This window comes from Lotus japonicus, chromosome 2 (genome assembly GCF_012489685.1).
Source record: "Lotus japonicus ecotype B-129 chromosome 2, LjGifu_v1.2".
Classification (NCBI taxonomy): Eukaryota; Viridiplantae; Streptophyta; class Magnoliopsida; order Fabales; family Fabaceae; genus Lotus; species Lotus japonicus.
The window spans coordinates 73,632,705-73,659,922 of NC_080042.1; the positions used below are offsets into that span (position 1 = coordinate 73,632,705).

Sequence of the window (27,218 nt, forward strand, 5' to 3'; positions counted from 1 at the left end):
AATAACTATGAAGAGTTTTATGATTTAGAGAGAGTGGTAAATGGTTTAATGATATGAGAGAGTTGAAAAAAAAACTAACAATCCACTATTTTGACTTGAGAGCTTTATGACTGTATGAAACATATGTGAGTGGGTAGAATGAGAAAAAAATACTCTAACAATCCACTATTCTTATTGAAAAGCTTTATACTAAAACGACACTTAAAAATGAACAGAGGGATAACTTCAATAACATTCTAGAAATTGCATCACTTTCATCCCTCATTCCTCCTCCTTGACAAATTTATGTAACTCCAAGCATTACATGCTGCTCTTCGAATGTTCTTCATAACGCCTTCGGGAATATATTTGCAATTTGTTCTTCAGTCCTAACAATACTCAAGTTGGATTTCTTTAGTTTTTTCTGTTTCTATGATGAAATGATATTTGATTGTTTTGTGCTTTGTTTTGTTGTAATGCACCAGATTCTTCGTCATTGCGATAGATAGATAGCTGATTTGTTATCGCAGTATATTGTAGCAGTACCATTGAAAGTCACCGTGTGGTTTTGTTTTTGATGTTGGAAGGCAAAATCTGATTTTTGGTTATTTTCCAAAGTGATACACCTTAGCCTATTAAGTAATCATATGCATGATCAGTGGCGGATCTAGGAATTTTAATTCGTGGGGACGAAATTTCTTTTGATTGAGATATGATCCTATCACATGGTCCGATGGTGTTGGATTCCCCCTTCATGGAGTTAGAAACCTTCTTATTGAGGAATAAGTTAGGAGTTAGCTAGGTTCTGTTTGTTCTTTATAATTTTCTGATGAAGCAAAAAAAAAAGTAATTTAATACATATTATGTATTTTTACTAATTCATTTTTACATTTATTTTTTATTTTTTATTAATATTAATCATAAACTACTTAATTATTTATTTTAATAATTAAAGTTATAACCATATAATTGTCCTTAAATATTTTTATTATTTTATTTCATCAATGGTTGAAATTTAAAGTCGTGGATTTGAGTATTACATTGTAGATGAAAAAACTCCTGCATAAAAAGTTAGCTTGAACAAGATCTCCGGTGCAAGATACTTGTAAGAGAAAAACTAAAGGATGAAAACCAAACAAAATTAAAGACGGATAACAACTAATAATTTCCTTATTAGATATATACCAAATGTAATTAAATGTCTATCTCTTTATAAATATTTAAAGAATTGTCATTTAATTCATCTAAATAAAGGGATAAACTCTTTAAAAAAATAGAAATAAATAATGGGATAAACCCATAATTTAAATTAAGAGAACATGAGAGAATTTAAATTTAAGATGATCAATTAATTTGGAATACTGTACTACTAAGATCTATGTCGTGTGAGATTATAGTTTTATTTTCAATTCTTTAACAATGAACCACGGCTATCAAAAAAAAAAAAAAACAATGAACCACGAGGTGTCAAAAGAAAAAACAATGAACCACGAGGTGCATGCATATAATAAAATAAATGGGTCATATAAGTCATATTTTTATCTGACAAGTGAGATTTAAATCAACTTGCTTATATTATTTCGCATAAATGTTAGTGGAAAATTGAAAAACTAATCATTTCTTTTATAAAATAGGCTTAATTACATTTTTGTCCCCCAACTTTGGTTTTCCTGTGAAAATCGTTCCCAAACTTCAAAATTAGCAAAAAAAAAAATGTCTTTGAAGATTACACCCGGTTTCAAAATTGGTTTTCCGTTAAACTATGTCTAAAAACTAACTGAATATTCCGTTAAAAATAAATTAAAAAATAAAAAATAAAATTGAGAAAAAAATAGTATTCTTCATTTATCTTTTCTTCCTCAGATCTAACTTCAGAAAGAAAATTTTACTCACAATCATCTTCATCATTCTTTTATGGCTTAAAAGCATTTGTTGCCCCTGATGTTTCAGGTTTGTGCAAAAGACACCCCATCTATTTTCGTCCATGTTTGTACTCTGAATGAAACAAAAAAGTGTAGCGAATACCCCTCCGTCAGTTTGACGTTAGAAAACTAACGAAGAAGCTGACGTTACTTTTTTTTTGTTTTTTTTGTTTTTCTGACATGCCACGTGAATAATAATAAAAGCATTAACAAAATTCAGAAAAGGAAAAAGGGTTGGGAGGATTCGAACCCAGGACTTTTATTTTTTGATAATGTGAGGGGCGAAAGCCCGAACCCGGGACTTTTAAGTTACAAAACTCACACTTAGTGTGTATTTGGTTTCAAATCTGGAGAGGTCAAACGTGGATCCAGAAATCCAAAAGCAACTATTTCTTGTTTCTGAAAACGTGGATCGGAGCCAAACGTGGATCCTGGATAAGTTTTCCAAACACACACTTAACAACATAAGCTGCATACATAATTAATATATCAAACAAGGAAATTTAATTTATATCATCTCCTTCATCGTTAAAACCCAAGCTTTTCAACATTATTTCATCCTTCTTTATCTTCATCATTATTCATCTTCATTATTCTTCATCTTCCAACGATCTTTTCAGCAGATCCCACCCACCGTCCTCCTCTCTCTTTCTTCCTCCAAACCCAGAGATTATACAAATCGAAGGTAAAAACCCAGCAAAGCTTATACCATTTGTTCAGATCTGACCATGGAAATTAGACAGATATGTGCGAGGCTTGCAGTGGGTAGGGGTGAGGCTTGCGGTGAGATTGGGTGGATATGCATGGGCTTGCGGTGGGTGCAAAATTGGGGGTATTGATGTGGGTGGGGTGGGAGATTTTCGATTACATAATTCAAATGCAAATGCAATTTGCATCAACGATTTTTGTTGAAGAATAAGGGTAGGGTGGGTCTGGGTATTTCGTTTAAGTTGATTTCTAAATAGCAAGGGTGGGTATCTTTGTTAGGTGGGTTAGTTTTTAGTTTTTACAATTGATTTAATGTTTTCAATCTTTGTTTTAAATGAGGGATTAAGGATATTTGAGTGGGAAAAAACATTCTGGGTATTTGATGAAGATTTTTTTTTTTGATAGGTAGGGTATTTGATGAAGATGAAGATGAGAGCTTAAGAAAAAATAATCTGGTGTTTGAGGGAGAGATTGTGGAGTGTGTTCTCATAGAGAGAAGAAAGGAGAAGAGGATATGAAATTAATGATGATGAATGATATGATATAAATTAAATTTGCTTGCAATATATATCAATCATGTATGTAGCTCAACTGGCCAAGTATGTGTTTTGCTACTTGTAGGTCATGAGTTTGAATCCTCCACACCCCTTTATCCATTTCTGAATTTTGATTATGTTTTTATTATTATCCACGTGGCATGTCAGAAAAAAAAAAAGGAAAAGCCACGTCAACCCCTTCGTTATTTTTCTAACGTCAAACTGACGGAGGGGTACTCGCTACACTTTTCAGTATCATTGAGGATACAAACATGGGCAAAAATAGATGATGAGTGTCTTTTGTACAAGCATGAAACATCAGGGGCAACAAATGCTTTTAAGTCTTATTTTATCATTCAACAACAACAAAAGCAAACCAGAAAAAAAAAAATACATCCAAACCAAAATCAAACTTTGCAGATAGAAGAGCAGAGAAATAGAGGTACATCCATAGCAAACCACGAGAAACAACAGAGCAAGAAAGATTTCCAAAAATCAACTTGTGTATATCCCAAATAATTACATCAGAGGAAGAAAGATTGATGGGCGTAAGGTAACATGGAAATCCCTTCTTTTTCTCATAGCTCAGAAATTTGGTGCTCCAATGGTGAATAAAAAGGAACCCCCTTTGCACCTGTTTTAGGGAGAATCTCAATTGGGGTTTTCAGTTTTTGTGGTTTTGATCATTTGGGTTTTTGAATTTTCTGAGTATTTGGGCCATAACGATTCAGTGATTCACAATTTTAGCACTGGAATTGAGTTTGGATCCCATCAAATCTATCATCGTTTACGAGTGAAACCAGATTTGGTTCTTCCTCAGACCTTCTCTTTCCGATCCCGGCATAACCACGAGCCATCTGAAGGAACCACCACCACCACCAGCATACTCCCCTCGCCGTCCGCAGCAAAACCCCCAAGTCAGATAGTCGTTCTGCCTCCCCGACAGCCGCCACATGTAAATGGATTTTCCGGTTGATTCCTTCGGCCTTTGAAGAAACGAACACCACCACGATGATCCCCACCACGAGGAGAAGAGGTTTCAACCCTCAGCTCTTCTCGGGTGACTTCGCCGCCGTTCGCCGGTGGTGGTGATGTTGGTGGGTGGGTTTCGGGTGATGATGGTGGAGTGAAGAGAGGTTGGTGATGGTGGGTTCATTGTTGAAACTCAGATCCAATTAATCTAATGGTTTTGATTAAGAAATATGTTTTTAATTTTTTTTAACCAGAAAACATTAGTTTTTAGACAAAATTTAACGGAAAACCAATTTTACAACCGGGTGTAAACTTCAGGGACGTTTTTTTGCTAATTTTGAAGTTTGGGGACGATTTTCGCAGGAAGGTCAAAGTTGGGGGACCAAAAGTGCGATTAAGCCTATAAAATACTAACGACGGTCATAACCGACGTTAAACATTATCTCATATTTGAGTGGAGCTCTAATTTTCATTACGTCTTCTCCTCCATTCATTTCTAATTTTCATTCCTTAGGTTCTCTCTTTTGCCTCCTCAGTGCTTCCTCCTCCACCGCTCCCTCCGTTGTCGACACACACAAGCTCCATCGCTGAGCACTAATTAATCTCGTCACCGCAAATTCAGATTTCAGGCTTCGTGCTTTTTGATAGGGTCATATTCTAATACCATGTCAGTTTCCAGCAACAGAGAACCTAAAGTGTATAACAATCTTTATTGAAGATTCAGGCAAACAAACATTGAGACGAAGAATATGAATAATATTGTTTTCACACCTCTCTTTGAGGTGGAAAGATCATAAAACATACACTTCACATACAACTCATTCACTACTTCATCATCCTCTTCTCTTGAATAATGTTACATACACACCTCTTTTTGAGGTGTAAGAGGTGGAATGAGGAGAGAGATAAGAAGAAAGAAAAAAGTAAGAGAGAGAAAGTATGAGATGTGATAGATGATAAGAGGAGAGAGATAGAAACAAAAAGAGGTGGAAATGAAGTGTTTTAAAAATGAGGTGTGTATATATCATTACTGTTCAAGGCGAATCCAATCTCAACCCCTCCATCATGATCCCTACTTGCCGAGAGAGAGAACGATCCAGCTCTGTCGGCAGAAGGCATATCTACCTTCTTAGGCCTCCCCCATCCAAAGTCAACACCATAAACATCAAACCGAGGTGATCCTGTAATGGAAAACAGCTTATAACGCATCGCAGATTGAAACTTTGAGATCCAGTTCTCTGCTACATTCACAACCCCACCCTCTAAACTACGCAACGCATCACTTATCCTCAAAAGAGCATTGATGAACCCATCATCACCCAACACTTCCCCTGTCTCAGCCTCAACGATGTGAGGAACAATGCAGTTACCAACATATGTTGGCTTAATTGGAGGCTCTAAACGGTGTCTACAATCTATTCCAATCACACAAGCTACTCTATTAGATTTAGGTTGTTCTGCCTTGACTGCACATGCCAGCAAATGAGCACACACTACCAAAAATGATGACAAGTGAACCTTGTTATTTTCAGTCTTGAACTCTGCATGTTGCTTAAGCTTTTGGATATGTGAAGGGGTGAACTCAAACAAGCCTTTCACCGCATCCTCCCGTGCTGCACCACCACCAATCACATCCATCACCTTTAAGCTTCGATTGTTGGTTTCTCCACCGTGATTCAACAACCCCTTCACGTAAACCTCGCCCATCCCTGAAGGGTCTTTGATCACTGACCTATCAAAGAAAGGTGTTAGATTCTCAGGGAGTGAAACTGATGAAGAGTGCTGCTGATCTTTGAGGTTAGAGCAAGCATAGGCCCATGCTTTGATGAACAGCATGGAGGATTTGCCATCAAGGACTGCATGCTGTGTGGTTATCCCAATGGAAAATCCAGAGTTTGGGAAGAGAGTGACTTGGAATGCCATAACAGAGGCTTTTTCATGGGACGTGTTGAGGCGAGATATGAGGGGGTGGCGTTGTTCACCTTCACAGAAGTTGGAGGATACATGGTTGAAATCAGCATTGGATTCAGCTACAATGAAGGAAACAGCATCACCAGGGACATAGTTTATGATTGGTTTGGAGGAATCATGCGGCCAGATGATGTTACCAGCGAGAGGGAGGAAGTGTTGGAGAGTGAGTGAAAGGGAGTGTTTGAGTTTTGGAAGAACAGAGTCAAAGAAGGAAGATGTTGAGTTGGGGTACTCGTAGAAGAAAAGACGCACCACGGGAGGGATTCTTAGCCATGGAATGTCGAAGAATGTGAGGGGAAGAGAGGATGGAGTACTGGTTTCTTGTGGCGGCGGCGCCACCGAACAAACTTGGTGAAGTTTCATTTGTTGCGCCATGAGATCAGAAATGGAAAGTTGATAGTCACCGTGTAGTTTTGTTTATTGATATAGTGGGAAGGCAGGATCTGATTTTTGGTTATCTTCCCAACTAGCAAGTGATACAGCTTAGCCTATTAATTAAATATGATTTCACCATCCTGTCAGATTCAGTTTCTATTATTTAACAATTGAAATTGTCTACAAATGCTCCCTCTATAATTGTTCATGATATTGATATCTATTACTCCCTCTATTTATTTTTAAGTGTCATTTTAGAAGAATTTTTTTGTTCCTATTGAACTGTCCTTTTGAGGTTTTAAAGTTATAATTTACCAATTATACCCTTACTTTTCCAATAACTCAACTTCACATTTTCCATAAAATTCTCATTTCTCAATAACTATGAAGAGTTTTATGATTTAGAGAGAGTGGTAAATGGTTTAATGATATGAGAGAGTTGAAAAAAAAACTAACAATCCACTATTTTGACTTGAGAGCTTTATGACTGTATGAAACATATGTGAGTGGGTAGAATGAGAAAAAAATACTCTAACAATCCACTATTCTTATTGAAAAGCTTTATACTAAAACGACACTTAAAAATGAACAGAGGGATAACTTCAATAACATTCTAGAAATTGCATCACTTTCATCCCTCATTCCTCCTCCTTGACAAATTTATGTAACTCCAAGCATTACATGCTGCTCTTCGAATGTTCTTCATAACGCCTTCGGGAATATATTTGCAATTTGTTCTTCAGTCCTAACAATACTCAAGTTGGATTTCTTTAGTTTTTTCTGTTTCTATGATGAAATGATATTTGATTGTTTTGTGCTTTGTTTTGTTGTAATGCACCAGATTCTTCGTCATTGCGATAGATAGATAGCTGATTTGTTATCGCAGTATATTGTAGCAGTACCATTGATAGTCACCGTGTGGTTTTGTTTTTGATGTTGGAAGGCAAAATCTGATTTTTGGTTATTTTCCAAAGTGATACACCTTAGCCTATTAAGTAATCATATGCATGATCAGTGGTGGATCTAGGAATTTTAATTCGTGGGGACAAAATTTCTTTTGATTGAGATATGATCCTATCATCTATTAGAAAGATTTAATTTGATGAAAATTTTGACCTTAAACCAAAATGATAAGAAAGTTTTTTCAAGTCATTTTTTCATAGGTAAATTTATTTATTTTTTGTCAAATAACTAATTATCTCAAAAGTTTAAATTTGTAGATAAAAGTCGCATGAATGAGTTTTATATTTTATTCTAACACACCTCTTTGAGTGAGAGCCCTTAAAAATCAAATTCTAAATTACTTAATTATGCTAAAAGCTTAAACTACGGTAAAAACACATGAATTATGTTATATTATATTCTAAAAAATTTCATTTTACTCAAGAGTTCTATTAATAATTGTGTTTCACTAATATGAATAAATATTAATGAAAAAAGTAGTTACAAATTTCGTTAGAATGAAAGGTATAAGTGATAAAAAATGACAATATCATAGTAAATTATTACTAATTTGCAGCTAAATGAATGATCAACAATTAAGAAAAATGGGGTAAGGGATACATTGGAACTTGGAAGCTCTTAAAGACAAGATAAAAGTGATGGAGGTAAAATTAAATGGGGTAAGGGATACATTGGAACTTGGAAGCTCTTAAAGACAAGACGCATGGACCTGATATGCAATTGCAGATTTTGTGTGCTGGTGATGGTTAAAATAATGCAGGGGATCTCTTTTTTCTTATTTACCAGAAAGGAGGGAAGGTTTCTAGCCTATCAATTATCTGTAGCTGCCTCTTACTTTCTACTGTTTTTGTGAGGATTTGCCTAATGATCTCTGGTTGAGCTCTCCTCGTTCCATGGCAATATACATGTTGGGATATATTTGGGTTGAAGAATTTGGTGCTTCATTCTACTGGCAGTTTTGGTTTGATAGAGGGAATACATTTCGTGCATTTGGAGGGGTGACCAATGGCATTTTTTGTAGGAAGCTATTGTTTTGTGGACTTATGCTGGCAGTCTTTTGGTTTGTAGAGAATTTAATGGGTTTTGGTTATGCTTTGTATCGGGTTCCCTTTTAAGATTTCGCTTTGATTTTAGCGAACTTGTATTCTTTTTTCTTCACATGGTTTTTCCAAGGGGGACCGGGGGTTTTTCCTAGTATGGTTTTAATGAGGCTTGTTCTCTAAGATTTTTCTTCAAGGGGCGGAGGGTTTGAGGGGGTGGCTTTGTCTTAATTTTAGACGAATTCCATTGTATTTTGTATATACTGTTGTTGCTTTTAGTCTCTTTTTTTTCTCTCTCTTTGTATTGGGTTGAAGTACCTAATTACCTATAAAAAAAAAATTGGTAGCTGATTGGCTGGTTCCCTTGAGTAGCTAATCTCACAGATAGCAGGTTCCATTAACAAAAATGTAATTTACATGTAAACAAGATAGTAAATGTTAGAGGCAGATGTGATCTATGGGGGCATTAAGTATTAACGTGGGGGCATGGTTTAGTACTATTAATATCCTAATTCTATGACCAAGTTTGGAAGAGCTTATTTGAGCTTATCTGACAGCATAAGCTCTTATGTCAGGGTTTGGGAGAGCTTATGCAAACAGCTTATGGTCTGCCATAAGCTATTTTCAGCTTATTTTCATAAGCTACTCAGGATAGCTTATGAAAAACAGCTTATGCTTATACACAACTTATTTTTAATTTATTTCAATAAATTTTTAAAAATAGCTTATGAATAAGCGCTTATGACCATAAGCGCTTAATTAAGCTGTTTATCCAAACGGGACCTATATATAGTATTGGCTTATTGCTGGTATTATCAAAAATCCCGTGGGGGCATATATGCCCCACCCTCGCCCAACGTGCATCCGCCCCAGTGCATGATTATATTTCTCCAACCTGTCAGAGTCGGTTTCTATTATTTAACAATATGAGAGAGTTTACATTTAATGTGATCCAAACTTTTTTATAAAAAAAAAAGATTATGTGATCCATAAACTTGGTATACTATAACTATACTACTTAAATCTATGCCCTGTGCAAGAGCTGCATGCGTTTAATAATTGGATGTGTAAAATGAGTTATATGAGACAGTCTAAATCAGAGTGAAAATCTCTATTTATCCACGGATTCTATCATATAGTGCGTAGAATTACAAAGGAAATACACGCACTAGCGTAGGAAGCAACTCAACAAAAACCACAATATTACACAGTGGTGTGGATATCACACGCAAGGTGCTTGCAAAATAAAAGCCACTCTTAGGCATAGGCCTATTAGTCTTAGCCATTTATATGCCTTGAAGCTGAAACTGAATTACAACAATTTTCACTGATTTATTCACGTATGACACGCAGGTTTAAGTCTAGCATATCATACAATCTTTGCACAAGGCATAATCATTTAGAATCTTACCATCCATTGAGAGTATGAATCTATTCACACAACATTAAAGGGATTCAAGTCCTTGAATGAAATGAGTAGAAAAAGCTTCCATTTCACCCTTGTTCAACACCAAACCAATCTCAATTCCTCCCTTGTTATTCCCACTTTCTGAAAGCGAAAATGCTCCTGATTTGCCTATAGATGTCATATCCACCTTCTTAGGCTTTCCCCACCCAAAATCAACACTATAAACCTCAAACCGTGGCGAACCAGCAGTGCTGAGTATCCTATTATCCCTTGAAAGTTGCATCATTGTGGACAAAGTTGTTGCTCCATTCAGCACTCCTTCATCCTCCAACCTTTTCAAAACTTCACTTACTCCTTTGCAAGCATTGATGAAACCTTCATTTCCTAGTAGCTTCTCTGTCTCATCCATAACCTTGTGCCCAATAATGCAATTACCAAAATAAGTGCTCGGAATTGGAGGGACTAAACGAGACCTACAATCTACACTGAACAAAAATGCTACTCCTTTAGCCTTTGGTTGTTTTTGTTCTGCTTTCACTAGACATTGCAACACATAAGCACATGTCACTGAAAATGTTGAGAAACTACCATTCATTTTCAGCTTAAGCTTTTGAATATGTGAGGAAGTTAACTCAAACGAGCCTCTAATCGCCTCATTGGATAATCCACCACCAAATTCCCACACCTTCAAGCTTCTGTTGTTTGGTCCACCAAAGTTCAACCAACTGTTGAGATATGCTTCACCAATTCCTGCCGTGTCTGTTATCATTGACCTGTCATAGAAGGGTGTTAGATTTTTAGGCAGTGATGAAGTTGATGATTCTTCTCTGAGCTTAGAGCAGGTACAGGCCCAAGCTTTGAGGAACAAAGTTGAAGTTTTCCCATCCATTGCAGCATGGTGTGTAGATATTCCAATGCAAAAGCCAGAGCCTGGGAACAGAGTAACCTGCAGGGCCAAACAGAGGCTTGTTCATGAGAAGTGGGTAAATGGGGTATTAATGGATGGAGTTTGAGGGCTTCACAGGTATTGGAACAAAGAAGGTTGAAATCAGCATTGGATTCTGCTATAGTGAAGGAGATGGAATCACCAAGGACATAGTTGATGATTGGTTTGGAGGAATCATGGGGCCAAGTGATGTTACCAGCAAGTGGGAGAAAGTGTTGGAGTGTGAGTGAAAGGGAGTGTTTGAGGTTGGGAAGAATGGAATCAGAGAATGAAAGTGTTGAATTGGGAAGTTCATAGAAGAAAAGACGTTCCACTGGTGGAGATCTTAACCATACCAAGTCAAAGAAGGTGAATGGCAGAGACATGGAAGTGGTTGTTGCTCCTCCCTTTGCTGGTGCTACTTGGCAAGCTTGCAGAACTTTCACAGCTCCTGGTTGGTGCTCCATGGCTCAAAACTTAATCATCCAATTGTATGCAAAGCAATTTATATTAGTATATAATTTGGTAATGCAATGCCCTTGTGCTGAATCTTGAAGTTTTGTGTTCCCACGAGGTGCACGCACTTACTAAAATAAAAGTAGGTTTAAATACTCTAGAGGACCCTGAAATTGTCTGCCGTACGAAAATTTACATGTTTAATAAAAGTAGGTTAATAAGATTTTAATTTTAAATTTACATGTTTAATTTTATTTTTTTAATCCATGTATATTTAAAAAAAATAGAAAAGCCACGTGGAATAAATGACTCAGCAAAAATTGTGCCACATAGGCTAGAAACCCGAGTAGGGACTTATTCTGATTAAAACAAAATTTTAGGGATTCGGAATCGAAAAAAAAAATTTCAGGGACTTATTTTTGTACGACAGACAATTTCAGGGACCTCCAGAGTATTTAAGCCATAAAAGTATGATGTATAATTTAGTGGAGTACAAAGGATACTAATCAAACTATCAATCAGTTTACTTCTGAATTTAGTATGTATTGAAGCACATGTTGCACGATATCTATAGTATCTTTAGTTTGATTGTGAAAGAAGAGTGTAATGAAAAAAAAGCAAAAGAAGGTGATGGCAGCAGCCACGCTTCACCAAGTGGATGCTACGACCGCTCTCATGGGTAGAAGCCTTGGCTTTTAGATGGTGCTTGTCATTGGCAAAGGATATTGGTTTCTTCCCAGGGAAAAATTTATTATGGACCACTTTTTGGTGGTGTAAAATTGCACCACCCCCTTTTGACCGACAATAGTAGGTTTTTAAAAAAAATCAAAAAACATATTTTTCATAATCTTTAATTAATTATCTAAGCCTGGTTTATTAAAAATAAACTAATCTCTAAATTAAACTCTTCACTCATCTTCATCAGACTTCTTTCCATCTCTCCATCTCTTCATTCCAACCCAAAACCACTTCACAACACAGAAATTAGTGAGAGATTTCTGGGGAAGAAGACCTTCTCTCTACCTCTCCCTTCTCTACATCTCCCTTTGTCCCTTCAATGTTGTGATTTAGATCTGAGTTTTTATTGCAGATTCTTCCCATCTTTTTGATAAATAAAAAATTAAAACTATCTACTATATAATCTTCCCACAATCTTTTTTCTCACAACATGATTGAGCAGAAATCAGAAGCATGCTTGTTGCAACTGAAGCATGTTTTGAACTTTTCATATATTTCAAAATCAAAATCAGCAAAAGAGAAAGAACTCGATGACCACAAATAGCATTTAATTTGATCTTTAATCTTTACCAAAACCCACCTACGTCAATAGATGATGGGTTTGAAACAAGAAAGACAATGATGAAGATGGGTGAATTCCAAACCCACCCTGCAAACCTAAATCCAACATCAACAGAAGCTACACAACAACACCCTCAAAACCCAGAAATCACACACAACATCCACCACCACACTCCTCAAAACCCAGAAATCACACTCAGCAACACAACATTCTTCACCACAACACAGACCCAGTTGCAGAGATGGTTCAGTTTCCCTTGCAAGCCTCAGCTGTGGATTCCCGGTGGTTCTGGGGTGTGGCTGGGTGAATCAATCATCAAGCTTCTACCTTTTCTCTGATTTGGCTTCAGATCTGAACAAGGATGGAGGTTTTGTGAAGTAGATCGAAGCCATGCAAGGTTGTGTTTCCATCGATTGAACCAGAACATAGTTGCTTCCTTCGAAGCACCTAGTCTTCCACCGCATCTCGGTCGCGCATCACATCAGCGGCGAGCCACGCGGAGGGAGTAGTGGTCGCGAAGCTTTTCAGCATCGCCTCCGATGCCGGCGCCGACGAAGGTGTGGTTAGGGTTTGCGAGGAAGGAGGTGAGGGAGCGGTGGGGGTGGTCGAGGATCTGGAGGCCGGAGAAATCGTTGGCATCGGCGGCGGCGAGGGAGGGGGAAAAGTGGGTGAGGATGGTGAAGCTTCAGCAATTCTGGAGAAGAAGGATTTAACCTAATTTTGTATTTTATCATTTTTAATTTTTGTGATTAATAAATATGTATTTTTATTTTTTTTTAAAACCGGGAAACCTACAATAGCAAGTCAAAAGGGAGGTGGTGCAACTATAGACCAGAAAAAACTGGTCCATAGTAAACGGCTCCTCTTCCCAGTGGTTCTCAAGACGGATTGCAAGCATTTATTTGAGACGTGGAAGAAAAAGAGGCCGGGATCATCTTATTTGTTTTCTATTTTGAATGATTGTTGAGACATGGTCTCTTTTTTTATTTGCTTTGATTTATCTTTTGTTCGCCGATCCGGCAATACTGTAGTTGATTTCTTGGCTAAGAACTCCTCAAAATTTTCCAACGTTGTTTGGATTGGGGAAGTTCTGCCGGAATTGGACTCTTTGGTGCATTCAGATGTATTAGCCTCTATGCCATTTGATTTTAATATATCATCTAATTTAAAAAAAAACAATGAACCACAAGGTGCATGCATATAATAAAATATATGGGTCATATAAGTCATATTTTTATCTGACAAGTGAGATATAAACTTGGTTATATTATTTCACGGGCTGTTAAGTTAGTTGAAAGTTGAAAAACTAACAATTTTTTTTCATAAAATACTAACAGCGGTCATAACCGACGTTAAGCATTATCTCATATTCGAGTGGAGCTCTAATTTTCATTACAGTCTTCTCCTCCATTCATTTCTAATTTTCATTCCTTAGGTTCTCTCTTTTGCCTCCTCACTGCTTCCTCCTCCACCGCGCCCTCCGTTGCCGACACACACAAGCTCCGTCGCTAAGCTCTAATCTCGTCACCGCAAATTCAGATTTCAGGCTTCGTGCTCTTTGATAGGGACAGATTCCGATGTCATGTCAGTTTTCAATAGCGGAGAACCTAAAGTGTATAACAATTTTTATTGAAGATTCTGGCAAACAAACATTGAGATGGAGAATATAAATAATGTTGTTTTCACACCTCTCTTTAAGATAGAATGATCATAAAACATACACTTCACATACAACTCATTCACTACTTCATCACCCTCTTCTCTTCCTTTCTCACTTAATGCGTCTACATGGAATGAGTGTTTATCCAACATACATTTTGCATCATTAACATGAAATTCAATTGAACATGAAATTGTTAGAAGTCTCACATTGGCTAGAGATAGAGCATAAATAAGCTGTATAAGGATAGTATAAACCTCAACTCTTGAACTAACTTTTGTGGTTGAGTATAGACCTCCCAATTTCTAATAGAAATGCTTGAAATATAATTAACGTCCATTAATCTAATTCTTATTTCTTCATAACCGTGAAGTTTGATCAATCCATGGATTTCAGTCCTTGAGCAAAAGCCTCCATTTGAGTCTTGTTCAAGGCCAAACCAATCTCAAAGTCTCAAACCTCCATCATGATCCCTACTTGCCGAGAGAGAGAACGATCCAGCTCTGTCAGCAGAAGGCATATCTACCTTCTTAGGCCTCCCCCATCCAAAGTCAACACCATAAACATCAAATCGAGGTGATCCTGTAATGGAAAACAGCTTATAGCGCATCGCAGATTGAAACTTTGATATCAAATTCTCTGCTACATTCACAACCCCACCCTCTAAACTACTCAACACATCACTTATCCTCAAAAGATCATTGATGAACCCATCATCACCCAACAATTCCCCTGTCTCAGTCTCAACGATGTGAGGAACAATGCAATTACCAACATATGTTGGCTTAATTGGAAGCTCTAAACGGTGTCTACAATCTATTCCAATCACACAAGCTACTCTATTTAGATTTTAGTTGTTCTGCCTTGACTGCACATGCCAGCAAATAAGCACACACTACTGAAAATGATGACAAATGAACCTTGTTATTTTCAATCTTGAACCCTGCATGTTGCTTAAGCTTTTGCCTACGTGTGGGCTGAGCTCCACATAAGCACAGTGGTCGGAGCTAAGGCGGTCGGAGGGATGACTTCAAATTATTTTTAATAGTCTGAGGACGGTTTTCAGATAATTTTTCGGTGATTGACGGTTTTCAAAACTCGCTCAAAGTACAGGGACAATTATAGTTTTTAACCCTTTAGATAAAGATCATATAATTGAAATCAAGAGATAAATAGATTCATATGCATAAGAACTAAGTTAGATACATAAAATCAATGTACTCCACAAAATCCCAACAAAGGAAAGCTTAGCTATCCATAGCCATGGATGCTACAAAAGCTCACAAGTGAAAACTAGAAGAAGATGAAGCTCTGTGCCGTCACTGCCATGTTTTCGGCTGGTCGGAAAGTTTAGGAACCCTAAGACCTTCTTTCCTTCTTCTCTTCTTCGAGCTCTCTAGTTTCTCAAGTAAGCTTTTTTCTTTTCCAATCTTTTTTCTTCGTAGATTTCTAAAGAGAAGGCTAAAATATGAAATTTCGTCACACAAAGTGTCAGGTGGTCTCTAAGGAGCGCCTGACACTTTGCTTTCTTCACACTGAGGAGGTTTCCTTGAACGCCAGGAGTGCCAAGCGGCATCTGAGAAGCGTCCGGCGCTCTGGAAATTCAAATTTGATCTTCCTAACTAAAGCTTGCATTTTTGTCCTCAATCTTCAATCCTACATCACCTTTTGAGATTAGAATAAATACTTGTGCACATTCTAACTAAATTTCACATATCAAGAATTTATAATCAAAAGAGGGTGAAGTTGTCAAATATAATTCATTAATCACAAAGATAAGGGCCTAAATTGCACATCAAAACTAGGTAAACATGGCACTTATCTTGCTCTCAATCCATTTTCAAAGGCTAAAGCACACATTGATGAGTTTTGCTTAGCTGCGTGAACTTCCACAGTGTTGAACTCCCCCCTGTGCGTTTTTTTAAAGAAAAAATATATTAAAAGAGAGCACATAAGGTACTTCAACCTAATATAACACATAAAAAGAAAATATTAGGGCGTGCTTGCTTGCAGTTTTCAAAACAATTTTCAGTTTTTAAAAATTGAAAACATGTTTGACATGATCTGTTTTCAAAAATTGTTTTCGAAAACAAAAAAATTGTCATTTTTCAGTTTTTAAAACTAAAAAACCAAAACAGTTAAAATATGTTTTCAGTTTTTTAGATATCAATTTTCTAAATGTTGGAAAACATGTCATTCAAATTGTTTTATTCTTCTTGAAACTGTTTTAAAAAATAAAAATTAAGGGCTTGTTTGTTTGCAGTTTTCAAAACAATTTTCAGTTTTTAAAAACTGAAAACTTGTTTGATACGACCTGTTGTCAAAAACAGCTTTTGAAAACAGTTCTCATTTTCAGTTTTTAGAACTAAAAAACCAAAACAGTTAAAAGATGTTTTCTGTTTCAGTTTTTAGTTTTCAAATATTTTTTTAAAATGTTGGAAAACATATCATTCAAACTGTTTTCTTCTTCTGAAAACTGTTTTTAAAAATTGTTTTTGAAAACTGTTCTAAAAATTGAAAACTAAAACTGTAATCAAACATGCCATAAAACTGCAATCAAACAGAGTCTAGCGGTTTTGGTTTTTGTTTTAAGAACTGAAGAAAACATTTTGAATGACATGTTTTTCAACATTTAGAAAATTGATATAAAAAACTAAAAACAAAACATAAACATCTTTTAGGGCCTGTTTGGTTGCAGTTTTGTTTTCAGTTTTTAAAACAATTTTCAGAAACAATTTTTTTAAACAGTTTTCAGAAGAAGAAAACATGTTGAATGACATGTTTTCCAACATTTAGAAAACTAAAAACAGAAACTAAGGGCATGTTTGATTAGTGTTTTTAAAAACAGTTTTCTGTTTTATAATTTTTAAAAACAAAAAAATCTGTTTGATTGACATGTTTTGCAATAATTCATTTGGAAACTGTTCTCAACTTTTTCGTTTTTAGAACTAAAAAACAAGAACAGTTTAAACTTGTTTTTGTTTTTTAACTTTTATTTTTTTCCCGAAATATCAGCGCACGGAGAACAGGTTGTTCTTTTGTTTTTTCATTAATGGCAAAGCTGTAATTATGTAAAAATTAGAAAATAGATTATGATGAGGATGAGGGTCTTCGATGTGGGACTACTTCAACATAGGAAGATACTCGTCATTTGCTGTTTTCATGTGCCTTTGCTTGGCAAGTGTGGTCAATGATAATTAAATGGTTGGGATTGTGTTCCGTTTTACCTAAGGACCCTAAGGATCATTTTTACCAATGGCAACTGTGAGGCATATATGGAATGGCATGAATGTTGTGTTGTTCAGAGAGGAACAGCTTGATAGTGCAGGGGTCTTTGAGGCTGCAAGATTGAAAGCGTGGATATGGATGCTAGCTCGTAACAGGGAATTTCAATATTCTTTGTTTGAATTGGTAAATGAACCACTCCTCTGTTTGATAAATATGGGTTAATATTTGGTGTGGCTTACTGTTTGATTGGTGGGGATTGTTAACATAGGGTGACCAAATGATGGAATATGGTGGAGGAAGTGAAGATGGACTAACAAAATCATGAGAAAGGGATGTACGGGACAGAGAAAGAGTGGGAATGGGTTCTGAATAGAAATAGAATACTTGATTGTTCCTATAATTTTATGTATCAACTTGCAATGGAGGTAGCTTTGTGTTAGATGTAGTAATGTAATGCCCAGACATGTACTTCTCAACATGGAATGGGGTTAGTTTTGATTCAATAGTATCACAAAAAGAAGTTAAAACACAATCAAACGAGTTTTTGTGTTTTTTATTTGCAGAACATGATTTTAGAATAAATTTATCAAACATGTTTTTATGTTTTTTTATTTTTAAAACTGTTTTTGAGTTAATATTATCAAACATGTTTTTATCTGCTTTTATTTTGAGAAACAGTTTTTAAAAATTATTTCACAAAACAATTTTAAAAAACAAAAAAAATAAGAACACAATCAAACAGGCCCTAAAAACATCTTTTAGCTGAACATCTTTTAGCTGTTTTTGTTTTTTAGTTTTAAAAACTGAAAATGATAACTGTTTCTATTTTTGAAAACAAGACATACCAAACAGATTTTCAGTTTTAAAAACTGAAAACTGTTTTGAAAACAGGAAACAAACAGGTCCCTTTTTTGTTTTTTGTTTTAAAAACTGAAAATGAGAACCGTTTTCAAAAACAGTTTTTGAAAACATTTCATACCAAACAAGTGTTCAGTTTTTAAAACTGAAAACTGTTTAAAAAACTGCAAACAAACTCTGTGTATCTATAGATCTATGTAAGCTGATTTCTTCTTTGTTATTCTATCTTGTTGTAATGGGTTGGGCACATCTGTTTTCCTCATTAATCTATATGGCTTATAAAAAAAGGAGAATCGAGCAGCCAATACTCCTGTAAGGGCTCACCAGGAATCGTCATATACTCCCTCCGTTCCAAACCTATTTTTGTTTAAGGTTATACACAAAGCTTAAAAGTTCATTAATTTATGTTATAATTTGACTGAAACACCCTTATTTAATTATGAGTTATATGAAAGAGAGAGAATAAAAATCATTAGTCTACTAATTGATGAGAATTGTGATTGGTGGAAATAAGTTGTGGTACTTAGGAAATACAATATTAAATGAGGGCATGCATGGAAAAGAATGAGATAAAGTGCTTTGGATATGTTTTTTTTTATAAGCAATATGAATTATATTGAAGCGAAGCACAGGGGGTACTTCAACCCAATACAAATAGGAAGAGGAGAGGAGAAAAAATTAAAGTAGTAACTATACATACCAGCAACAATGAACCTCCTAATAGTAAAACCCACCACCCACCACCTCTTTGAAGACAAATTAAAGAAACCTGCCTCATTAAAACCTTATCAGGAAAAAACTCATTGGAAAACCTGGTGAAGGAAAAAGAGTACATGAATTCAGTAATCAAGATGAAATCTTCAAGTGCTTTGGATATGTAAAACAGTAATGATTTTAGAACAAAACAAAAAAGTTAAAACTAAAATAGTTTTGGAACAGAAGTAGTATTAAATAAGATAGCTAGGGAAACCTTTTTCTTTTGTAGAGTAGAGACGTTATCCAAGAAGAATTTGTTCAAGAAATATTCAAGGTTTGGACATACGGGGTTGGGATGTTATAAACCATGTTAGAGCCGATTTTGTGAATTGTGAGTGTGTCTTGAAAGAGCTTGCACTTCAGGTGATCATTCATTCATTTTCTCCATTTCTCATCATTTTCGTCTTCAAGTCCTCCAAGTACTCCTCTGGATTGAAGACCCTATCGTACATTTTAAATTGTCAATTACCAGTGACCAAAAACCGTTGGTCACTACCTAAAACTATTGTTAATGGGCTTACCCAAGGAAAAAAGTCGTCGGTATTTAGCTTGTTGAATCTAGAAAATTGTTGGTAATTTTACAACAACTTTGTTGGTCAGTGTATTTTCCGACAATTGCAGTCGTTGGTAAATTACAAATGGCGTTTTCTATAGGAAAATTACCGACGTTATATGTAGGTTGTGGTTAAAGGTCTCATTGGCAACTTTCCTAGATTGAACGAAAAAAAACACCATTTATTAGGGATGAAAGTGTTTTATCAGTGGAAAATACTTCGACTCTAAATTCTTTACGCCTTCGTGACAATACTACAGTCCTTAATGACTCAAGCTCTGTATTCATATCCATGTTCTTAATACACAACAAAATACTTACGTTGATTAATAAGCTATCTGAGCATGTTGTATACACCCTAGAAAATGAAAAATCTTAATTCCAACTTCTGACCTTTCTCAACGTACAAGAGAGACTAGTAATTAAACTTATATAAGCATGCTTTCTCTTTAGTGGAACAATTCTTTATCACTTCAGGAAATCTCTTCCCCATGAAAAAAAATCATTCTTTGTTATTTGTAGACCTTTACAAACCATATAGATGAAACTAATGGAGAAGTTTAAGTCTTCTTACCTATAAAACTGGAAAATCATACAATCAAAACATATCTAATTTAACGAAAGCAAAATGATTCTCCAAACCGATAACTAAAATGAACTTCTCACTGTCATGATCATGATCCATCCACATGTTTGTAAGAGGAGAAGAATGTTGTAAGAGTAACTTTTGTAGCTAATTCTGCTTGAAGTTGAACTTCCCAACAAAGCTGAATGGTTTCCCAGATTGGCTCATGAGATGCTGAGATGAATGAAGATCATCACAAATGGTTAAATTCTGAGAACTTGAACTCAACATTTGATAGTGGTTGATTTGTCTTGGATCCATCTCCATTGCTCCCACATGTGAAGGAAAATATGGCTGAGTTGATAAAGTCAATGTTGAAGGGAAAGTCACAGCATTAATATTGCTGGGTATATCTCCTTGGTTTACAAATCCAAGGTTTGCCAAATGACCAACATTAGCTGAAGGCTCAAACTGATTATAACCAAGTGGATGAACAGTATTCAGCAAGCCAAGAAATGATGGATGATTTGCTCTAATTGGAAATACATTGTTTGGCAAAACATCTTCATTGCTTCCTTGTTTAACATCCTCATCTTCATTTCTACTTACCCAATTGTCTTTTTCAGTAACCACTACTTCTTTAGGCTTTGATTTCCAGAGAGTTGTATTTGGGCTAACAAGAGATGGATAACCAAGGGTGATGTTTCCTGGGGGAATAGGCAAAGGTGGGAGTTCATCAATTTCATGCTTAGCTGCATTGAGCAACCAATCAACAACTTTGCTTGGTTGGTTGAGTCCAAGCCTATCTTGGAGATCATAGAGGAGAATGGCAGTGGGGACTGATAGTCTCACTCTCCTGTCTCTCAGTCCTCTTATTGTGCACACCTTGCTGTGCCTGTCTTTCCCTCCGAAGGCGCGAGACACTCTCACAATCCTTGGATCCTTCAACTTCAGCCATTGTGAGGATGCTGATGAGCTCGCTGCTGAAGCCTTTGCGACCTTATCATCATCATGACTTGAAAGGCCTTCCTGTTTTAATGGAAAATCTGCAGCTTCTGTTGGACCGCGTTTATTCATCTTAAATATAGTTTCTGTCATTATTGCTGGTTTTCCATTGTAGAATGTTGCACCTTCAACAATGAAATTTATGGTTGTTGCTCCTAGTATCTGCTTCAGAAAACCATGAAATCCATATTGAGAAAAATAATACAAAATGGATAGAAAAAACTGTTTCTTTGAGAAAAAAAAATTCTAAAAACATATTGATCGATATTATTCATGAGAACATTTCTGAGAACAACCCTCTCAAAAAAAATTAAAAAACACTCCAACACTCTAGCTACTAAAAAATTTCATTAACAAAACCGATTGACCTATGTTCAAAAAGGATTATGATGTTAACTCATCAAATTTTTCCTGATAACATGAGTTTGACTTATCTAAATAATAGGTTTACTTTGGAAGAAAAAGTAAAGGATCTGAGGTCTTATTATAAGAATGTCAAAGTGTATTATATATAATTCATAGTTTTTTTTTATCTAACTAATAGTTCAAATTTCTCTTGTTTTCTTTAAAAATGAAGAATTAAACTCTCACTTTAAATAATAGCTAGGGGGTTAATTTATTCTTAAAAATAAATAAATGAACTAAGTTCCAACTCCTTAAAATTAGATGCATACATAAATTTCAACAAAATGATAACAAGGAGATTTCTTGCTAGCTAGCAGCATCACATTCAATTGTGACTTTGAGATGAGCTAGAACAACAACAAAAAGCCAAGAAAATATACAACAAAAACAATTCATAGTAACTCTGCAATCATCGGAAAAAGCATATATCTCATACCATATTGATCTATATATGAAAATGTTCGCAGCAAGATATATATGGTTTCAGTGAAAGAAACGCATATAGCAAAGTAAAGGAATTAATGGGGTACGTGCAATTAGGAGTTTAGGAGTACTATAGTTGTGGAAAACATAAAGTATTGGAACAAGTTTCGCATGGCAAACATGTATAATTGAGAAGAGGCTAATACAAACCCTAGATGTAGATGAAAAAATATATAATATATATCTAGCAAAAAAGGCGAATGAATTACCTACTACCACTGTTTTGAGAGAAGGAGCTAGTGCGCACCTTGCTTTTGACGCCAAGGATAGAAGAACTATATATGAAGGTTCCAAACTTGGCTTTGGTTTGATTTGATTATTGGCATAGAATAAATTTGGTGAAGAGAATTAAGTTGAGTCCGCAGCTAGCTTGGAAAAGGAGGAAGATGCCGGAATGGAACCGACCACGCCGCACTGAAAGATAAAGGAATGGCACATAGTAGGCCACGTGAGATATTACCCTATTGGTCAAATAAATTTGGCAGTCTACATATCTTATCATTTTATGGCATGGTGGCATGATTGACAATGATTTCTTTGATGATACCAGTTCACTAGATGATTTATCCAAAAAAGAAAAAAAAAAACAGTTCACTAGAAGGTCTTAGTGCTGATATTTTTTGGTATATGTTGTCATTGGTACATGTTTGCCTTTGCCCTTGTCAAGGAAAATAATGTCTTCATTAAGATCAAAGCCACCTAAATTACTGCCTGCTTTCTATTTATGGCAAGGTGCGTGAAATAATTTATAAGCATGTTTAAAAAACTCTGTAAAAAAAAATTGTGTGGGGGAAATATAGTGTTAGCAAAAAGCTATAATGAATAGGTTTTATGGGTGATTCGGGATCCTCTCGAGCCCAAAATCCTGTCCAGCCTCTACGGCTCATTTATAGCCATAGATCAAAATAATTAATGTTTGAAATGTGTTGAGGGTGAAAAAGTAATTTAAACACTAAATTTTTTTAATGGTGGTATACTTTGCTGGACCCTCCAGCAGTTGGAGAGGATCCAAATCCAAGTTGTTATTCTAATAAAAGTAAAAGTGAATTCAAAATTGCAAGAGATTTTGGCCGGTTCATGAACAGGCTCGAAAAACTTTGGAAGAAAGGGCATAACATAAGCATTAGACCATTAATCAATAAAAAAAAATTAAGAAATTAACGTAACATTATAAGAGCATCAGGCTTCCTAGCTAGGTTCACATTTTTTTCATTTATTTGGTAAGCTAAACTTCTTAATTCTAGATTAGGAAAATAATACCTTTCACACATATAACTCCTCACCTACATACTTTACTCTTAGGAATAAGACTTGGAATAACACAATGAAAAAATAAAAGAAAAGAAAAGATCATAAAAGGGGAATGAGGCGTAGAAAACAACAACATAACTAGGGAGGCATGCATCACATGGTGAGGAAACAGAGAAATTCACTTTGGATAAGTCATTTAGTGAGATTCAAAAGTTGAGGTGTCTAGTTCCAAGTACTGACATGCCTTTGGGTAAGATAACAACTTCAAACAATATCATGCATTTTAGATGGATGCTGAAAAATTACGATAAGTCAAAATTACAAAGAAATAGAGGTATTTAATTTTTTTCTAGTTTTTAGAGCAAAAAAAACGGGCCAAAGTGACGAACAATACCACACAAATTTGGATAGTCGGTGAAAATTTTGAGTAAGCAAAAATGACGAGGGCCTGGGAGTGAAGCAGTTTTCCTTAAGTTTTATAAGTATAAAATGACTATTTTGACTTTATAATTATTTTTTACCGTATATCTAAACATGTATATAATGTAACGATAAAAATCAATTCATTTAATATTCTTTCCACACTTAAGGGAAAATGTGAAAATTGGATAAAAAATAAAAGAAAATATGTATGAATGTATCAAAATTCAAAAGCAAATCTACGCATGTATGGGTGAGGGACCAAAATATACATGTTATCTTTTTGCAACAGTAGTCCCTTATATAGGATTAATTAGGACCACACAATTCCATTGCATGGGGGCAAGTTGTGAGATTTTATCTGATGAGGAGCTATGTAATACACACATCTGAGACCACAATTGGATTATATAATATAAGCGCATGCTTTCTAATTCAAAAGAAAAGTCAATAATGTATTAAGATAAGAAACGTACGCAAGATTATTTCTTCTCTTCTTCATTTGGCAAAGAGGATTTGGAAATGTGTTTAGCCTCCATTAATTGATTGCTAGCTTCATCATCAGGGAGAGCTGGATGTGGATAGATACCAACTTTAAAACCCTAAAACTTCACCCACAAAACTGAAGAAAATTACTATTAAAAACTTCCTTCACTATTTAACGTTGATTCACCTAGAAAATGGTCAAGCCCTGAAAACATAATATTCAAAGAAAACTGATCATGACTGATTAGCTCTTCATGTTAATAATATAGAAAACTTAATCAAGCTCACTGTAGTAGTTTTATATAGAATAGCCAAAATTTCAAACAGGTTCATGTTTACATAATTTTGGTGCTACTGACATGATCCAGTGATTGTGTTCATGTTTGGAGTATGGACTAATTAATATTCCAAAAGATACAATATTCCTTTTGCTGGTTTGTTTAGTATTAAGGAACTATATTCCAGTGATTTTGTTTAATGTTGCATAAAAAGCAAACTATAACTAATTTTATTGCTTCCAATAATCCATTTCACACAAATAGTGCATGACATGAAAAACCTAAAACACATCCTTGTCTATGTCTGTTCATATCTGTAAGAATTGGATGCACCGGCAGATTAACATAAAACTTCAAACAACAAGTAATATATCTAGATACTAACAGAAACTTGAAATTTCATCACTCCAAGCTAGTAGTTGAATAAAAGCATATTTCAAAACAAGAAGGAAAAAAGCATGAGTAAATGGAAAAGTTCATCAATATTGATATAACCTTATTTTAATGAATCATGATAGAAATTCAAGAAATAGATAAAGTGCAATGCAGTGACATATAGGGAAGTGAGTAAAAGCAGGCCATATCCAGTGTCTGCAATACACCCTATTACTTGGTTAACACCAAACAAAACATATATATATAAAAAGTATATATGAGAAAGAATATAAGCAGGAGAATGAACTATGAAGATGAAGTAAGAGAAATAAAAACCAAAGTTTGCCTCCTGCTTTTTTCTGAAAGGAGAAAGCAAAAGATTATATTCTTTTTAACTGTTGGAGATGCTGCATGCTTCCAGAGAAATTAAACCAGACTTCCAGTGCTATTTATCTTTCTTCACAAAGAGACAAAGAATTAAAAATCTCAAGGAAAAATTCATGAATAGGGCTTAATTGGATGTTAAGAACAAGCAGTGACGAGTATCTCAAGAAAGTTCTGACTTCTGACAACTGGGTCAGTACTGAAAAGAGTACAATTATGGTCCAATAAATGGTCCACAGACTCATGATAAAACCCCTTGCTCAGAGCTTTAATATGACTCATCGCTCTCACCTTTCTGAATACCCAGAATGCATCAGTTAGCAGAAGCAGAAGCTTCAGGACAAGAAGCGCGGCAGTAGTGTCTAAAGACTGTATTTTCTCATCCTTTTGTTAAGTTCTGGCTAAAAGTAGTTAATTCATACGTGTTACTGAAAACACTTCAAGAAAGATAATTTTGACCTCAACAATTAGTTAGCAAAGTTAATATCAATAGAATATAAACATGTTTGAACAGCCTTTTCTCTCACTAGCTACTACAAGAAAAGACTCGTTTTAACGTAAAAAAAAATTAATGTCGGTCGACGATGGTCCTGACACGGGTGCTAATTTTTATTCTTTAGCGTTGGGTCAACCAACGCAAAGTGTGAAAATAAATCACACTTAACAATGGTGTTAGCTAACCTGCAATTATAACGTCAGCTCTTGTTATTATAGTGTCAGCTCTGACAGATGTTCAAACCATCGGTCAACTTAGTGTTTGCCTAACGTCAACTAGTGACGGTGCGAGACCGACGCAAATTTTACCGGCCAAATTAGCTTTGATCGACACTAGGTTGAACTGGGTCCGATCGATATCATAGTTCCACAACATAGCGTCGGCCAAGCTTATATTAGTTGGTTTCTCCATTTAATCGTCCTTATAAGCCACTCCATCCTCTTCCCTACTCAAGCCCAACCCTCACATTGATTTGAAGCCCTCACACATGCACCCTGAACAGCCATCGCCTCGCTTCCACTACCTCACATGACTTCGCTTCTACCCCTCGCACGCCCCACCTCTCCCCCTTCCAGGCTTCCACCCCCAGTTCACTCTCTCTAACCCTCACCTCCACCCCCTCTGCCACCAATTTTGATGTGCCACCCCAACCCACTGCCACGACACCACTGCGACAACTGTCGCGAAACCACCTTTTTCATGATCCACTATCGTGACTGAAGGAGGCCTAACTCAACCCAAAAGCTAGCTCAAGAGTCAAGGTTTGCATAACCATATATAAGCAATTGCTTGGCCACATCTCTAGCCAATGTGGGACTCTAACACACCCCCTCACGCCCAGCGTAGAACATCTGGAGTGTGGAATGAAACGGATGGCCCAAATATGGGAGGTCTCCACAACAAATAGATCTAGGATAGGGGCCCAGGCCTATGGTCAAACAACCATTGGCTCTGATACCATGAAGGAGGCCTAACTCAACCCAAAAGCTAGCTTAAGAGTTGAGGTTTGCACTTAGGGGCGTAGCCATGATTTGCACGTCGGGGGACTATAGATCAAACAAATGATTTATATATGCATGTTTGGTAAAACTTAAAAAAAATTATAGTGGACAAACTTAATGTAAAATTGCTTTTGTCGACTATCATTTTGCCTTAGCGTGATTTTTATTGTGTATCCAAACATTCACAATTATTAAAAAGAATTTTTTTCCTCGTGAATTCAGAGTATGTTCGGATACGATCACATATTAAGTATGTTAAGGGAGAAAAATGTATCTGAGTATGTTTTTATCTTTTTTAAAAATGTCATGTAAACGTAATAAAGTATGTTATGAGTGTGAAAACGTAATTAATGAAAATGTAGAAATGTGATACTTTTTCTATTTCACTTTTGTGTTGAAACACAAGAATTACAAAACTTTTCACATAGAAATCTAATATTTTATACATTTTATCAAATA

General features: G+C 35.7%; 3 protein-coding genes across 5 annotated transcripts; all 3 read right to left on the minus strand.

Annotated features, from left to right (window-relative positions):
- Positions 1-4,803: 4,803 nt before the first annotated feature.
- LOC130739444 (phenolic glucoside malonyltransferase 1-like) lies at positions 4,804-6,558 on the minus strand. Its single transcript, XM_057591733.1, has one exon. The coding sequence runs from the start codon at positions 6,461-6,463 to the stop codon at positions 5,120-5,122; it is 1,344 nt and encodes a 447-aa protein (XP_057447716.1). The 5' UTR covers positions 6,464-6,558; the 3' UTR covers positions 4,804-5,119.
- Positions 6,559-9,562: 3,004 nt separating this feature from the next.
- On the minus strand, positions 9,563-11,295 carry LOC130739445 (phenolic glucoside malonyltransferase 1-like). The gene is given in 2 exon segments (XM_057591734.1): positions 9,563-10,831; positions 10,834-11,295. Coding segments are annotated over 2 exon segments (1,353 nt in total). The 5' UTR covers positions 11,267-11,295; the 3' UTR covers positions 9,563-9,911.
- An 8,757-nt stretch (positions 11,296-20,052) lies between these two features.
- Positions 20,053-25,629, minus strand: LOC130739446 (transcription factor TCP13-like). Of its 3 annotated transcripts, none has more exons than XM_057591738.1 (3): positions 24,216-25,629; positions 22,316-22,482; positions 20,053-21,342 (listed from the first exon to the last, which is right to left on the minus strand). In XM_057591738.1, the coding sequence occupies exon 3, from the start codon at positions 21,271-21,273 to the stop codon at positions 20,344-20,346; it is 930 nt and encodes a 309-aa protein (XP_057447721.1). In that variant the 5' UTR covers positions 21,274-21,342; positions 22,316-22,482; positions 24,216-25,629; the 3' UTR covers positions 20,053-20,343. The 3 variants fall into 3 exon arrangements, with proteins under 3 accessions (XP_057447721.1, XP_057447722.1, XP_057447720.1); XM_057591739.1 differs by having other exon boundaries at positions 20,053-21,345; positions 22,278-22,482; XM_057591737.1 differs by having other exon boundaries at positions 22,278-22,482; positions 24,216-25,628.
- Positions 25,630-27,218: the final 1,589 nt, after the last annotated feature.